The 15,290-nt window shown below is 63.5% G+C and overlaps 8 protein-coding genes across 8 annotated transcripts; 2 read left to right on the top strand and 6 right to left on the bottom strand.

The window, feature by feature from the left end:
- Positions 1-271: 271 nt before the first annotated feature.
- Positions 272-1,309, bottom strand: gad8 (Serine/threonine-protein kinase gad8; the record flags this gene model as incomplete). The annotated part of the gene is given in 4 exon segments (XM_062770899.1): positions 272-289; positions 304-524; positions 648-839; positions 962-1,309. The coding sequence occupies 4 exon segments, from the start codon at positions 981-983 to the stop codon at positions 272-274; spliced, it is 453 nt and encodes a 150-aa protein (XP_062626883.1). The 5' UTR covers positions 984-1,309.
- Positions 1,310-1,554: 245 nt separating this feature from the next.
- On the bottom strand, positions 1,555-2,678 carry LOC62_03G004379 (uncharacterized protein; the record flags this gene model as incomplete). Its single annotated transcript, XM_062770900.1, has 3 exons — positions 2,421-2,678; positions 2,273-2,382; positions 1,555-2,221 (listed from the first exon to the last, which is right to left on the bottom strand). Exons 1-3 carry the CDS (start codon positions 2,547-2,549, stop codon positions 1,555-1,557), a joined length of 906 nt encoding a protein of 301 aa, XP_062626884.1. The 5' UTR covers positions 2,550-2,678.
- Positions 2,679-4,626: 1,948 nt separating this feature from the next.
- On the bottom strand, positions 4,627-5,506 carry UBC12 (NEDD8-conjugating enzyme UBC12; the record flags this gene model as incomplete). The annotated part of the gene is made up of 7 exons (XM_062770901.1): positions 4,627-4,727; positions 4,773-4,879; positions 4,928-4,968; positions 5,021-5,109; positions 5,209-5,295; positions 5,356-5,437; positions 5,498-5,506. The coding sequence occupies 7 exons, from the start codon at positions 5,504-5,506 to the stop codon at positions 4,627-4,629; spliced, it is 516 nt and encodes a 171-aa protein (XP_062626885.1).
- A 191-nt stretch (positions 5,507-5,697) lies between these two features.
- On the top strand, positions 5,698-6,418 carry LAGE3 (EKC/KEOPS complex subunit LAGE3; the record flags this gene model as incomplete). Its single annotated transcript, XM_062770902.1, has 3 exons — positions 5,698-5,739; positions 5,884-6,012; positions 6,184-6,418. Exons 1-3 carry the CDS (start codon positions 5,714-5,716, stop codon positions 6,416-6,418), a joined length of 390 nt encoding a protein of 129 aa, XP_062626886.1. The 5' UTR covers positions 5,698-5,713.
- On the bottom strand, positions 6,386-7,980 carry TOXD_2 (Protein TOXD; the record flags this gene model as incomplete). Its single annotated transcript, XM_062770903.1, has 4 exons — positions 6,386-7,244; positions 7,333-7,674; positions 7,816-7,896; positions 7,933-7,980. 4 exons carry the CDS (start codon positions 7,978-7,980, stop codon positions 6,639-6,641), a joined length of 1,077 nt encoding a protein of 358 aa, XP_062626887.1. The 3' UTR covers positions 6,386-6,638.
- Positions 7,981-9,280: 1,300 nt separating this feature from the next.
- On the bottom strand, positions 9,281-10,366 carry BH0283_1 (putative isomerase; the record flags this gene model as incomplete). The annotated part of the gene is made up of 3 exons (XM_062770904.1): positions 9,281-9,502; positions 9,618-9,731; positions 9,794-10,366. 3 exons carry the CDS (start codon positions 10,364-10,366, stop codon positions 9,281-9,283), a joined length of 909 nt encoding a protein of 302 aa, XP_062626888.1.
- Positions 10,367-10,590: 224 nt separating this feature from the next.
- Positions 10,591-12,346, bottom strand: LOC62_03G004384 (uncharacterized protein). Its single transcript, XM_062770905.1, has 2 exons — positions 12,063-12,346; positions 10,591-11,602 (listed from the first exon to the last, which is right to left on the bottom strand). The coding sequence occupies exons 1-2, from the start codon at positions 12,310-12,312 to the stop codon at positions 10,980-10,982; spliced, it is 873 nt and encodes a 290-aa protein (XP_062626889.1). The 5' UTR covers positions 12,313-12,346; the 3' UTR covers positions 10,591-10,979.
- Positions 12,347-13,018: 672 nt separating this feature from the next.
- On the top strand, positions 13,019-15,038 carry DIC1_1 (Mitochondrial dicarboxylate transporter). Its single transcript, XM_062770906.1, has 7 exons — positions 13,019-13,211; positions 13,421-13,442; positions 13,490-13,529; positions 13,566-13,744; positions 14,134-14,360; positions 14,403-14,679; positions 14,791-15,038. Coding segments are annotated over exons 2-7 (813 nt in total). The 5' UTR covers positions 13,019-13,211; positions 13,421-13,441; the 3' UTR covers positions 14,880-15,038.
- Positions 15,039-15,290: the final 252 nt, after the last annotated feature.

Here is a 15,290-nt window from a genome sequence, read left to right on the forward strand (position 1 = left end):
CGAGCCCTTGCCAATGACCTTGAGGAGCTCGAACGAGTCAATCGTCAGGGGCTGGCCGAGGGCAGGCTTGAAGGACACCTGGATGTGTAGCGCACCAGAGCCGCTCTGCAACGGGATCCACTCGTCTGTCAGACGGTTCGTCTCGAGGTCGGGAGTGAAACGCAGGCTGCCAAGCGACAGATCCGCATTGCCCATGTCGGCCGAGGCGTCGCTGCCCGCACGAGGCGCCGAGGAACGAAGGTACGCGCTGATACCAATCTCCGAGATACGACTAACGTCGAAAGTTGCGCTGTACATCCATACGGGGTTGGCGAGATCACCTCCCAGCGCGTCGACGAGCACTTCATTCTTGTCGAACTCGAGGACCACGTACGGGAGCCACCACAACTGCTTGCGCTGCAGACTGTCGCGATTGGGTCCGGCGCGGTTGCTGGTCGTGACGCGGGGCGACGACGACAGCGATGCGCTTAACGCCGACGTGGGGTGCTGCTGCAGAGCAGTCTGGACCGGAGGGGGCACGGGGACTGCGGGCGTCAGCGTCAGTGCGCCGGCATGGCGCTGTGCCGAGGGGGGCGGACGCGAGGGGGGAGCTTCCCCCTCACAAACAATCCCCCCACGGCCCAATTGCACCAACCCGCACAACTCACCGCCTTGGGGGAGGCTGAGGCCCTTGCCTGCAGTCACGCGGATACGGAGGATACCGCTGCGGGCCACGGGCGGGCTGAGGATCGGTGTCGACTCTCCCGGGTGAGGGTTTCCTGGCGTCGGCGTCGTGGAGCGCGAGTTGTCGGCCGGCGACGGCGTGTTGTGGGATTTCAGCAATCCCGAGTCCTTGAACTCTGTGGTGGTGGAGTGGACGTAGGCGGGGCGTGAAAGAGAAGGCAGAGGATACCGATGGCGCAGGAGGAGGCGATGCGTCAGCAACTCGGCGTCCTTCTTGGCAGCTGCGCGTGCGACCTACTCTTTCCGAGCTTCCACGACATGATGAATGGGTTATGAGAAGGAGTATGCAAATGCGATGTGTAGGTAGGTTGTTGTGAGCGGGAATGGAGAGCGATCTAGTCAGACGAGTTTGCGATGACTGGCGGGAGGAGAGATGCGGAGTTGACGGGGGGGAGCCGGGGGGCACGGGTCGCGCGTCTATCAGTCGCGGGTGGCGGGGCCAAGGCTCTGACGGTGTCTTGGGTCGCCGGGGTGTGCTCCTAGCGTGTACTTGATGCCTCTGTGGGTAGAGTGAGGGCTGTAGGTGTCAAGAAGAGGCGATGGGAGTGTGTCAAGTGTTGAATGTTGACGTGTAGTGGACGATGACAGGCAATTGGGGCACGACGGCAAGGGGGGACCTAAAGGGGGTGAGACGGACGAGGCGATGGCGTCGCTGTCAGAGAGAGATCGCCCCGCGCGCGTGTGAGGGACAGAGCCAAATTTGATTCCGTCAGTCAGCATTCCCTGTTGACCCAAAACATGACGTCTGGGTCTTTGGGCCCTGAGTCATCATGAGACGATGGGTGGGATAAACCACGCCTAACCCATCTCATAGCCCATGCATGCATCAATCTATCGGCGAGACGACCAGCTTTCACGACGAGCAGGACTCGCGCTCCGGCTTCGTCCTCGGCCTCCTCCTCCCCAGTCAGGACTGGGACGCCTTGCGCCGCCAGCACGCGCACCGCCACCTCGTCCACCACCTCCCCCACCTCCACCGCCACCACGCCAACTGCCACTGCCGCGGTCACGCTCGCGGTCGGCCTGGGCTAGCGCAGCGCCAGCACGGCCCCAGGCGCCATCAGCGCGCGTGTGGGGTGGTGCGTCGCGCTCGCGCTCACCCCGGCCGCCAAACCGCCCTGCAGGCTTGCCGTTCGATGCCGCACCGTTGGTTGGTGCTGGTGCCCGTGGCTCGGGCACATGGATCGACACGGACAACAGATCGCCAGTGATAAAGCCGTACCCGTCCAGCGTCTTCTCCTCTACTGTCCTGCCGCGCGCCGGCGCATCACCGAGCTCACGGTCCATCGGCTCGTCGCCTTCCTCCTCTCGTGCTCGGTCAACAGTGGCGATAAAGTCGCGTCCACTGAAGTTGACCAGGTCTTTGGAGCGGTACAGACCCCTTTCAGACGCGTCGACGTATACGTGTCTGAAGGCGTACCGAGCCAGAGGGGAGCGGTATGTTGGAGGGAAGACCGAGTAGAGTTGCTGGATGAGCGACGTCGGTGTTGAGTGGGTCCTGAGGAGCGTGTTAGCTGCGGTACCCACGCACACTTCAGCTGCCACGCACCATCCGTAGACCTCAAACTCGTCCCGGACGGGAAACTTGCCGTCGTCAAAGTCGATCAGTGGCGTGTGCTTGTTCTTGGTGACGAACACGCGGATGAGGAAGGGACATGCCTGGGGTTAGTTAGGACAGGCTAGATGATGCAACTCACCTCGGCCTCTGGATTAGGCTCGCGCCGTGGGCTGGGGCTGCGTGATGGCGAGCGAGACGGTGACCGCGAGCGCGAGAGGGAGCGTGATCGAGAACGCGAGGGCGAGCGGGGCGAGATTGATCGGGGCATGGCGGGCGTATGACAGGCTATTCCGTTTTGCGCGTCTTCGAGGTGTGGGCGAGCGTCCTCGTACTCGTATGGTCTCGTCTGGCCCTCTTTTGTGAGGGTAGTCGTTGCTGGGTGGCCGTTTGATGGCCCTTTTGATGGTAAACAAGCAACAAATCCAAGTTCTCAATGTCTCAACTTCAATGCCGACTTTGGCTGTTAACGGAAGTAAATGAAACTGTTACATAATCCCACGTGCCACATCCATCTCGGCTTGGATCGATGCCGATGTCACTGGGAAGCGTCCAAAATGTCCAGCCTGCAGTCGTAAACCACTTGATCTTCATTCACAGCGAGTAATCCCCACTTCTGGAGTATAAAGACGCGCAGGGGAGCATTGGTACCGCGATAGCAGACCCCCATCAACCTGGAAATAGCCCCAAAAAGCCCCAACGCCCAAATCCCCCTCCCACCAGGAGCTCGTGTGACCATGAAGAGCGTACGTCTCCCCAAGTCCCAGAGCTAACAACAAGGCCACCGCAATCCTGTTCACGGCCAACGCGGTCGCTGGCAGCTCTCGACGCATTGTCCTCACCTCGGCGTCGGTGCGGCTATGCGTCGACGCCCGGCGACACTCGACATCGGCAGCAGCGCCTCGGCGGCTCTCCTCGACCGCTGCCGCGCTAGCCCAGGAGCTGCCCGATGAGGCCGCAGCGCCGCCGGCCAAGACGACGCCGTACGACCGTTTCCGCCCCGTTGTCGACTCTTTCGACGCCAAGATCGACCTCGCTGTCGCGTACGGCTCGGGCGTCATGGCCCAGGCAAATGCAGCCACGGATGGGGTAGGTAGCCGCCCGCCTCCTCCGCTGACCTTCCCAGCCACCGCCGCTCACCGACTTTATCCTCTCTACGCCGAACGCGGTCGACTTCCACAGGGCCAATCTCGCGCAGCATCCCTCCCATTACCCCCTGTACGCGCGCGTCCTGGGCCCACGGTTCGTCGGCTGGCTCACCGAGTCGTTTGGTGCCGGGCTGTGGTACGTCACCATGGTCAAGTTTGGTGATCTGGAAGTCAAGTACGGCGTCATCTCGACACCGACACTCACGCGCGATCTGGAGAACTGGACGACACTCTACGTCGCAGGGAGACTACACAAGCCCGTGTTGACGCTCGCTTTGAACCCCGCCCTCCGGCCTGCACTGGAAGTCAACACGCACTCGGCGCTCGCGCTCGCGCTGCTCCAGCTCCCACCAGGGAAGGAGTTCAGCGAGCTCGCTCTCTGGGAGCAGATCGCGGGCATCTCGTACTCTGGCGACCCGCGCATGAGTGTGCCAGGCGCCGAGAACCCCGAGAAGGTGAAGAATATCGTGCGCGGCGATGGCGTCCTCGACGGGTTCAGGGCATTGTATGGCCCCCACCTCGCAACGGCGGTCGGTCTCCGGTGGGCGGGCGACAAGCGCGGGCTTGCAAAGGAGTGGAAGGGCCATGGCGAGGCATTGCTCGAGGTGAGTGTGGTCAGCGAGCATTGGCACTGACATCCAGCAACCGGCCACAAGTGAGCACTACGGTTCGCTACTTGCCCAGCTGCCCCTCAAACTGCGGAAGAATGTCGCCAGGCAATTCCGCCCGACTATCGTTGGGTCCATGGTGTCGCAGGACGTGCGGGAGGCGCGGAAGGAAGCGCGCGCAGCCGAGCTGCCATTGTACCAGGACCCCGCGTTCTGGGTGCGCGTCGCCGAGGACCCCAAGTTCCGCGAGGTGGTGTCGAATGGTGAGTGGTGTAGTCGTGAGCAGATGGAGACACCACTGACACAACGCAGAGGTCCGACACATCATCCGCCGGCCAGCGACGACACAAAGCATCAAGGGCCTCGTGACGGCCGGGCTGGTCAAGTCGGTCGTCTACAGCATGGCCAAGTTCCGCAAATGGCTCGCAGCAAAGCGGAAGCAGGCCAAGGCCAAGCGCGCCGCCGCGGCGTCGCCACCAGCATAGCACTTTCTTTCTCTTGTATACCCTCATAATGCGATGTGATGCATCTGTACAATAGATGGCCTGCGTAGCCGATGCGAGCGACCGTCTCGGCGCCTCTCCCCCGCACTCTACTTGGCGACCTTGTCAAAGGTCTCGCCGCGGACCGAGCCGCCGCGCATCGAGTTCTTGACGTTGGTTGCGAACACGTCGCGGTTACGTCGGAGGTCCTCTGCGGCGTCTGGTGTGTCAGCTCGCTCAGTTTCAATTAACCCACCCTTGTTGAGCGGGTCGTCCGGGTTGGGCTCGAGGAAGAGGTACTGCAGGCCGACCATGACGCTCGAGAGGTTGAGCACGGGCTTCCAGTCCTCGCGGAGGATGTTGCTGACGAGCGGCGTCAGCGAGAGCCCTCCTTCCTTCGGCGACACTCACAGACACACGTTGCCGTCAAGGTCAAGGTTGGGGTGGTAGATCTGCCCTTGTCAGCTCGCCGCCGTGCCCTGCCCCACCCCACACCGCACCCACCTTCTGCGTACACCGGACCTTGGGCGGCTCGTGCGGGTAGTTGAGGTTGATGGCAAAGGTGAAGTCGAACACGCCGCCCTTGTAGATGCCTAGAGGTCGCGCGTCAGCGCGGCCGATCGAGCGAGGAAGCGAGAAAGCACACGCCAGCCCCAGCTAGTAGCAGAGAAGGCGCGACCTCGCGCACTCACCCTCGTCGGGCGTCAGCGCCAGCGTGAAGTTGAGCACGTCGGCGGGGTCAGGGAAGACCATCTTCATCGTGTCGGGCAGTTCGAGCTCTGTGAGGTCTGGCGGGGTCAGCTTGCACTGCACTGCACTCCGTCGCCAGCCCGACCCACCCTTCTGCACACGAAGCTGCGCCGCCGTCGTCTTGGGCTTCTTCTTCGCGCTCGCCTCCTGCTCCTTCTTGAGCGACCAGATCTGGGTGGGCGGTGAGTCAGCTGTGCTGGGCGGTGTGCATGGGCAATGCAATGGGCCCACCTTGATCATCTTGCCGCGGTGTGGTGTGTCGTTGGTGGATAGTCTGACGATAACAAAGACAAAGAGTTACGCGTCTGGTCTGTCGTGTGTCCCTTCGACGACTTGGCCCCGTCAGTCGACGGCGGCGGCGGAGGGCGTGCATCCCCGCCACCGCTCAAGTCGCCTCCACTTGATAATCTTGAAACTCCTCTGCCTGTCAACTGACTCATCACTCCCATGTCGTCGCAACTCTCACACAGCGTGTAAGTGGCTCTGGGCGGGTGCTGCGCTTCATAACCACGGCGGTGCATGGTGCAGTGATGGCCGCCGACGCCATCTCGTGCTCGTTGTTCGCTCGCCTTCGGTGCCCGCCTGCTCGCTCCGCTCGCACACACTCACGCCCCCAGAACCCTCCGGATACCGTTCCACACCGCACAACACGCCGCGCATGCCAAGCGCGCGCTCGACGTAGACCGCGAGGTGAACGCCGGCTTCGTGGAGCGGAGCACCAAGGTTGAGGGCGACGAGCTGGTGGTGTGAGTGGGGTGTGGGGGCGTGCGTGCACGGCGCTGACTCGTGTTCTCCGACTCCTCTTGGCCCACTTATCCCATTCTCGACGCTCCGCCTTGTGCTCGTCTCATCTTGGACTAATTGCCCGGCTCCCTACATAACTGGCGCGTTCGTCGCTCGCTCCGCTCGCGTCTCAGCCTCGTCCGCGCAACCTCCCTCCGCCTCCTCCGCCTCGCGACCAACTCATTCCTCTCGTCGGTCGAGCTCGTCCTCCGCACAATGGGCGAGTTCGCGCCCGACCCCGACGAGGTGCTACCCTCCGACGCCGAGCTCGAGGCCATCTCTGCTGCTGCGCACCTCGAAGGCGGCGGGCGGAAGGGGATCGAGTTGAAGGGTGGGGCTGGGGCTGGTGGGGGCGAGGAGGTCAAGTAAGCCTCGGGGCTGCTCGCTCGCTCGCTCAGCAGAGGGCGTGAGAGTCTGCAAACTGCAAAACGATTGAAACTCGGCACCGGGGGGGCACACAAGGCGACACACGCCACACACACCTGGGCCCACACCACAACACACAAGTAATCATCACATGTCATTTGTCTGTACATTGCTACAGAGCTACCGGCACACCAGTCCACGCTCCCTCGCTGCCCTCGCTCGCTTAGTTGCCGCCGGCAACCTTGTACACGAGACGCTTGGCGCTGACCTTGCCCTCCTGCATCTCCTGGAAACCAGCAGGGATGTCCTCGAGGCCGCCACGGATGGTGACGGGAGGCGCCTTGAGGCCAAAGTTCTCAACAAGCGCGGCAGTCTTGCTGACGGCCTCGCGGTGGAACTCGAGGTCCTCCTTGACGGCGGGCAGCATGAAGGTCTGGTCGCGCTCGCCAAAGTTGAACTCGAGGCCGAAGAGGGTGTAGGCGAGGAGGAAGACGACGTTGACGTCGGGGCGGAGGGACTGCGCGACGGGGTCGGCAGGAAGCAAGAGGTTGAGCTGGCCGCCCTTGGGGCCGAACGTCTTGATGGTGATCTCCTGCGAGTTGCCCTCGGAGATGGTGTCGAGGGCGCGCGAGACACCGCCACCAGTCACCTTGAGCACGTTGGCGACGACGGCGTCGGCGTCCTTGTAGTCGAACACCTCGTCGGCGCCGTAGCTCTTGACAAGGTCGTGGTTGCGCGGCGAGGCGACGGTCACGACCTTGTAGCCCTGGAGCTTGGCGATCTGGGTCGCGAAGAAGCCGACGCCGGTGGAGCCGCCGTAGATGAAGATCTAGGCGGGGGTCAGCGTTGTGGCTCCCACACCTTCCCCTTCCACTTCCGCCTCCTTCCCTCCCTCCCCCAGCCCATCATTTACTCACCCACTCGTTCTGCTTGGCAGGAGGCCAAGGCGCCTTCTGCGAGTGCACGAGGGCCTGCACCGTCGTGTTGAAGGGGATGCCGAAAGTCGACGCGTCCGAGAGGGAGAAGCTGTCGGGCACAACCCAGACAAGATCGGCAGGGGTCACGACGTACTCGGCAAAGGCGCCCTTGTCGGGGAAGAGGCCGCCGTGGACGACGCCAGCGACGCGCGTGCCGGGCTTGAGGTGCGCGCGGTGCTTCTCCTCGCCGCCAGACACGGCGACGACGGTGCCGGAGAAGTCGCAGCCGAGGATGCCGTCGGGAGGGGTACGGGTCGCGACGTGCTTCCAGTCGGTGGGGTTCTGCGTGGGCGAGCACGAGCGAGCGGAGCGAGTGAGTGCGGGGGGAACAATACAGATTTGTCACGATATGGTGGACGGAGCGTGGCGCCGAGGAAAAGACAGTCAGCGACGCCATCACAGCCACACCACACCACTACCCACCTGCGACACATAGGCGACCTTGACCAGCACGTCGCCGTCGTTGAGCTTGGGCACGGGCACCTCCTTGACGAGCGAGCCGTCCTGCGGGGGTCAGCTGAGCCGCAGCCGCCCACCCACGTTGGTCTGGTTGCCGACGAGGGCCTTCATGGTGGTAGGGAGGGACATTTTGCTGGTGTTTTGTGAGGCTAGGAGTAGGGGGGGAGCGGGCCAAGGCGAGCGACGACACGGCCTTTATAAGGGCGACGAGACGAGGAGCAGCTCCAGCACCAGCACCAGCTTACCGAGCCCACCGTTGCCCGCGCCGTCCGCTCTAGTCCCAGACCTACCTCGAGGCCGCATGACGACAGGCGAAAGACGCCCCAGCGACCGACACCACCCCCACCCCACCGCCCAAAACTATGACGCCAGCCGGTCACCCGGCGGCGCGGCAGTCATGACAGGGCACATTTTGCCGGTCTTTTGGCGCGCGTGCCGTTCTTCATCCGAGGTGAGTCCCAGGGGCCGACAGCCGTGTGCCTGCGCCTGGCTGGGCATGGAAGCTGATCGAGCACGACGTCGCTGTCTCAGCCGTGCGCTGCACGGCGCAGAAGACCAAGCATCCCCTCCCCTATGCCGCCGGCGACGCAGCCGACCGCCGAGTGGAGGGGGTCGCTACCATAGCCTAGGTTAAGCGACCCACCGCAGTGGAGGCCGCGACCAACACACCTCGCCTCCCTCGGGTCGGGTCTTTGTGCTCGCGCTCTCGCCTATATCTCGCACCCCGGCGTCGCCGCGTCGTCCAAGCTGACTGTCACGGAACGGCGAACCGAGGCGAGGCGAGGTGCGGCGAGGTCGAGGTGGTCGGTCGCCAAGTGACGCCGTCGGAGGGATACGATGCTTGCTAGCTGCCTTGCCTTGCCTTGCTTGGCATTGCGACCCGCACAGACGCGCCGATCTCGCAGCAGCATCACCCACCACCGTGCACGATAGTTGCCGAGTGGCACCACGGCGTCTGCCTCCCACGACGACCTCGGCGTCCATGATTAGCCAGCCTCCACATTCCATTGCTTGTCATCCGCGAGCCTCGAGGCATGCATGCATGCGTGGGATGATGTCAACGTTGGCACAGGCACCCACATGCCTGCAGTCAGCCCGGCGGCCAGCTCGCGCCGACTAGGATAGGAACGGACCGAGCGGGTGCTCGTCCTCGTGGTTGCGTCGGGCGCAGGTTCAACTTCCTCCATGACATGTCTGGCCTGTTCTGCTGACAGCATGACCGTTAGTTAAAGTGGCGCCCGGAAGCGCGCGCGAGGTGCACGCCAGCTAGTAGGAGGAGGAGTCTCCCCCCCCCCCCCAGAACAAGTCGTCGCGCGTGTCGTCTTCCTCGCTGTTGAATACAGACCGTCACCTACACACAGCCCGGCCCGCTACTACCCTTTCGAACCCGCGCACAGACCGATACCCAATTCATACCTGCACACCACTCCTAGAACACCTCGAGCTCGCCCCGGCCCGTGCGCCACGCCCTGCCCACAAGCCGCACATTCTTCCCCGCCAAGCTGGTCTTGAGCGCGCCGCCGCGCTCGCTGAGCTGCTTCGCGTCGAGCGTGGCTGAGCTCGCATCTCCGCCAGCGACGAGCTTGGCGACGCGTGACGACGCAGGGCCGAGGAGGTAGTGCGCCGTGATGGCCGAGTGGCCCGAGCCGCACTGTGTGAGTTAGTCGTGTGGCTCGTTACGAGACACGGGCGTTGCTCTCCGGGCCGGGGAGCAATGTACAGAGCAACTCTCCGCGCCGGAGCTGGCTCTACCCAACTCGACTCACCACCGGGTCCTCGAGCACGCCCCAGTTCGGGATGAAGACGCGCGAGTTGACGCGCACGCCGTCGTCGCCGTTACCGATGAGCTGGGTCAGGATGGCGTGGTGGGGAATCGCGCGCTACGGGGGCAGGGGGTCAGCCACACATCGCTCTCCGTTGTCTCACTCGGGGCAGCACGCACCAAGGCCTCAATGTCCACCTTGATGTTCCCCAAGTCGACCTCGGGGCCAATCTCGGCCGTCGCCGCGCCGCCCTCCTGCCACGTAGTGACCTCGAGCACGGCGCTGTCGGGCAGCCCGGCCGCCGAGGCGAGGATGTGGCCTAGGCGCGCCTTCTCTTCGGCCGTGGGCACGCCCGCAGCCTGCAGGGGGAGCTCGATGCCAATCTCGCCGTTGGGGTACTTCTCTGCGCGGACGACGCCGCGCGCGTTGGTCTTGAACTCGACTGCCTTGGCGTCCGGGTGCAGCCCGAAGATGATGTGCGCGCCGACCAAGGATGCGTGCCCGCACAACGGCGCCTCGTTGCCGTCCGGCAGCCGCCACTCGACCGAGTACAGCGGCACCTCGCCGTCCTCCAGCAGGCTGTGGAACGCAATCATGGGCAGGTTGAAGTCGCGCGCCGTGGTCGACTTGAACTCGTCGTCCTGCAGCCGCGGGTCGGTGGAGGGGAGGACGAGGATGGCCGCCTGTCCGCCGCCGTGGGGCGTCGAGGTGAAGGCGTTGCCCGTGTAGTACTGTACTGGTGCGACGGTCATGCTGAGTTGAGTATGAGGAAGTGGGAGGAGGACAAGTGGGTTGTGCTGCTGTTGCTGTCGGGCCGGTACCGCCATCTAAGCGCTGGCTTTATACGTTTGACTCAGTGGTCGAGTCGTGAGTGGGGGAGTGGGGCGTGGGGTGGGGTGGGGTGGCAGAGTGGGGCGGTGGAGTGGGTCGTGGAGATAAACGAGACAACGTTGACCTCGACATCGTCAACTTTGGAGTCCAACACGGCCGAGTGGACGGTATCTGGGCTTCCTAGAGCCCCGTGAAGCGTGCACGACCCACTCCTGCCTCGCCCCGACCCACCATCGAGCCGCGCATAGTGGGTTGGTTTGACAACGCGACCCACAACACCACACTTCATCGCCACGCCACATCTACATTTTCTATATCGTGTATGACGCCCGTCGGCCCAAGATGAAGGCGGAGCCTTGTCCGCCGCTGACCTATGAGTTGTCGTGCTCGTCGGGCGGAGGGCCGCCTGGCGCTCCGATGGCCGTGTGGCTGCGCCGCGCCGAGCCACTGTCCAGCTGAGGGACAGACACTCTCCACACCCCCACTTCCACTCCCACTCCTCCCACCCGCGCGTGCTCGCACGTTCATGCCCGCTCACTCCGCCTTGGCCTTCTCCTTCTCCACCTTCTTCGACTTCTTCGACTTCTTGCCGCTCTTCTTGGGCCGGGGGGCAAAGTTCCAAATGGCACGCGCTTCAAAGATGACAATTGTGACAATCGCGCACACAACAATCGCGGCGTCCTCCTCGAGGTACGTGCCGAACCCGTAACGCCAGCCCTTCTTGGGGCCGATGAGCATGAGGAACAGCGTCGTGATGAAGAGCGGGATCCACGCGTCGACCGCCGTCCAGCCCCACGGACGCAGCTCGGCCGGGGTGGTCAACTTGACCTCTGGCGCGAACAGGTTGCCACCGGTAAAAGCGAACGCGGCGAAGGGAACGGCGAAGATGAAGGGCACAAGCAGGAGCGTGCTCGGCGTCGCGGGGAGGTTGAGCCACGAGCTGCCGGGGTACAGGATGGGCAGGGTCGTGAAGCGCGTGCAGAGGAGCACACGACCGATGGCGTCAGGCACGGCCGCAATGAGCTCGAGCGCGAGGGTGGGCTTCTCGGGGAGGAGCTTGATGAGCGGCGTGCGCGTGTTGACGAGGTGCATCACCGCCGCCACGATGGGGAAGGTGGGGTTGAGGAGCCATGGCGGGGTGACGCCGGTCGCGAGGGCTGTGGGGGGTTAGCGTCTGTCCGTAATCTCGGAGGATCGCCGGAGTGGCCGCGCAGAGGTGTGGAGGTGGATTGGTGGAGGTGGTGGAGGTGGGAAGTTTGTCGGCGCGAGGCCGAGTGCTTGCTTCGGCGCCGAGAGAAGGTGATGGGGGAAGGTCACGGCAGTGATGGCACTCAAGGTGCGCTTCCATTGCACCGGGCCACCGGGATAGCCAGGCCACGCCAGCGTCGCGTCAACTGGGCGTGGTGGCGGCACGCCGTTGCACACCGATCGCCCACCACGGTGCGACGATGGTCGTTGCCTCCTTCCTTGCCTTCCTCGACGTGATGCAACACTCTGCCCACCCACCCACCCTGCTGCGCGAGCAAGATGTCGCCCGCCCACCCACCCCTACGCGCTGCGCGCGAGAAATGTATGCCACCACCCACCCCTCCGCCCGGCTGCCGCCTCCCCACTCACCGAGGAAGGTCTCCGCACCGCACATCACCACCCAGATGCCGAACACTTCTTGCAGCGCCGATGCCCTTGGCTTTCCCTTGGTATCACTCGCTACCCAGTTGACGACCGACGACAACCTCATGAGACCGACGACATCGAGCGGGCCGATAGGGAGGTAGCTCGGGTGCACGGGCGAGAGGAGGGTGGGCACGTAGGCGTAGTATGCGCCGAGGGGCTTGACGTAGGCCGCGTACGCTGTCGTCGCTGCCATTGTTGTGTGATGGATGGAGTGAAGTAAAGTGAGATGTAGTAGAGTTTTTCTCTCAGTTTGGCGCCCTTGTGTTGGTTTGGCGCCGATGAACCGCCGGCAGCGGAGTGGAGACGGGGTCCGGTTACGCGGACCGATCGTCCGGGAGATTAGGATGGGGGAGTGTATTCAATTGGATGGGCGGCTGTGGGTTGATTAGGTTGGCGCGGTGCGTGGTGGTGGTTAGTGTAAGGGGTAGGAGGCGCTTGGCTGGTTGTGGCTTGGTGTCGGGGGAAGGCGAGGCACAATGGCAGTCACTCTTGGTTACAACTCTGTCATTTCAATGACATTGTTTACATGGCAATGCCACGCGCCACAATCACACACACACCACCCCCCCCCCCCCCCGCTTCGGCGACGCGGACACCTCTCCACCGCTCGACCCCTCGGCGATGCGGCAAACACATTGCACATGCTCCGTTCCCTCGCCCGCATTCCTCACCAACATTGCTCTGTCTATTGGGCATATAGTGGCAGTCACGTGACTTTATCCGCTATTCCTGGTGGACGAGTTCGAAATGGAGTCGATGTTGTTCGAAATGATTACACAGGGTTAACGAGGCAGGCAGCGTAGCGGCGTCGGAACAGTCATCGGACTTGTCCTACGAAGATAATATTTCGGCGGCCCGTCCTCGCGTCCCCTCCACCAACACCACTCGCAGCCAGCCGACGTCTACTCAAATTGTTACAACCGCCCATCCGAGGACCCAACCCCGAACACCGCCAGGCAACGCATCTCTACTTGCGTTTGCTTTAATACTACATCTCCTAGACGGCCGGCGTGCATAGACCCCATAGAGCACAACTACTGCAAACATGTCCAAGGCAACAGATAAGAGAATACCGCAAAAATATCCATTCTGGTGAGTTGGGTCCTCTCGGCGCCGGACCAAAGCAGTCCAAGTGCCTTCGTCATCTCTGCTTCCTCGCTGCAACAATGCTGACGTCCCAGGCTCGGAGGTATGTTCATGACACGGCCCTCACTCGCTCGGCGCTGACCCAGACCCTCTGCTGCTCACTCGCCGCTTGCTATCGCTCGCTCCCTCGCTCCCATCGCACCCCCACCTCCCACCCCACAGGCGTCGCTGCCTCCAGTGAGTACCCAGCCGCACGGACCCCGCGCCTGACGCTAACCCCACAGTGGCCGCATGCTGCACACATCCTCTCGACCTCATGCGAGTGTAAGTGTACCTCCCTCGGCTCCAGCTCACGCCCAGGCGTCTCCAGACCACCCGGGGCGACGCGAGCCTGCTCAAGGGCGTAAAGGATGTGTATGCCAGCGGGGGCATTCGTGCCTTTTACACTGGCCTCACGGCTAGCATCTTCCGCCAGATGACCTACTCGCTTACAAGGCTCGGGGCGTACGATGTGATCAAGGCGCAGCTGTCCAACAATGGTGAGTGTGGGCGGGGTGAGGGCGAGGGCGGGAAACGCGCGGGGGGGGGGGGGAGGAGGTGGACGGTTCGTGGAGTGGTGGTGCTTCTGGTCAGAGCTTTGCCAGACGGCCCAGCGACGACCGAGCATGGCGACGACGCTGTGGCGTGCACGCAGCTCGCGCGACCACTGCCTGCCAAAGGCATCAACACCCCGCACCGGCACTCGGGTTTGAGCGAAAACTCGGACGCCCACACCCGGATCGCGGATGACCGTGCCTTGCCGGATCTTGAGCCGGCGACGGGTGGCTTTGCGGTATCGCGGTATCTGCGGCCACCGGCGAGCAGCGAGCTGGGAGGAGCGCTGGCGTGCATGACACAACCGCCGAGCCGCGCTGACAGACCCCCGCAGGAACAAAGAAGCTCACCATGGGCGACCTGGTCATCGCCTCGGCCGGAGCTGGTGCGCTTGGCGGTCTGGCCGGTAACCCCGCCGACGTGATCCTCGTGCGCATGATCTCGGACCCGATCAAGCCCAAGGACAAGCAGTTCCACTACCGCAATGCGTTCCACGGCGTCTACCGCATGGTCAAGGACGAGGGTGCCGCCAGTCTGTTCCGCGGTGTTGTCCCCAACACTGTGAGTGAGCGCTTGCGGGGTGTGTGCTAACCGCCGCCGCAGATCCGTGCCGTCCTCATGAACTCGTCGCAGCTCGTCTCGTACGACGTGTTCAAGGGGATGATCCTCCAGCACACGGACATGAAGGACGGCATCCCCGTGCACTTTATCGCCTCGGCTCTGGCCGGTACCGTCGCGACGACGGTCTGCTCGCCCGCCGATGTGGTCAAGTCGCGCGTCATGGCCCGCGAGGGTCCCGGAGGCCCGATGAAGGTGCTTACGAAGAGCTGGCAGAAGGAGGGACCAAGGTTCCTGTTCAAGGGCTGGCTTCCTGCTTGGAGTGAGTCGGAGTTGGAGTTGGCCCTGCCGGCGCCGTCGGCCGTCGGCCGGTCGGCGGTGGTCGGCGACTCCGCGGACCGATAACATGTGCATGTGCTGACCTCGAACCCAGTCCGCCTAACGCCGAATACCATTTTCATGTTTGTCTTCCTCGAGCAGCTGCGCCACGTCGTCGACCGCGTGCGCGAGCAGGTGCAGTAGGCGCGAGCGCGCGAGGCGGTCGGCAGTACACTACCCCCATCATACCCATATCCCATACCATCCCATCCCAGCACACCACATCTACGCATAAAGCTAAAAGATGATAGACAGCACCGAGACGCTGTAGTCTAGAGATCCACCCATGTACGATCCTGCAGTTGGCTAAGCGCAGCCGAGGGGCCCGAGGCTTGGGCGGGCGGGGGGGCGAAGCGGTCGGCTGTGTGGCGGCGGGGTTGGGGGCGCGCCGAATGCCGCTCGCGCCGGTGGTGGTGGTGGTGGTGCCAAGCGCCCTGCCGTGCGTCAGCAACCAAGTGTCGATGCGCCGAAGCTTGCGGGATGGCGCTGCAACTCCGCGACCATCAGCAACATGACCAGACCAGCTGCTCTGGCACATGTCAACAAGTGCACTTC

The sequence above is a fragment of the Vanrija pseudolonga genome, chromosome 3, assembly GCF_020906515.1.
Source record: "Vanrija pseudolonga chromosome 3, complete sequence".
Lineage (NCBI taxonomy): Eukaryota > Fungi > Basidiomycota > Tremellomycetes > Trichosporonales > Trichosporonaceae > Vanrija > Vanrija pseudolonga.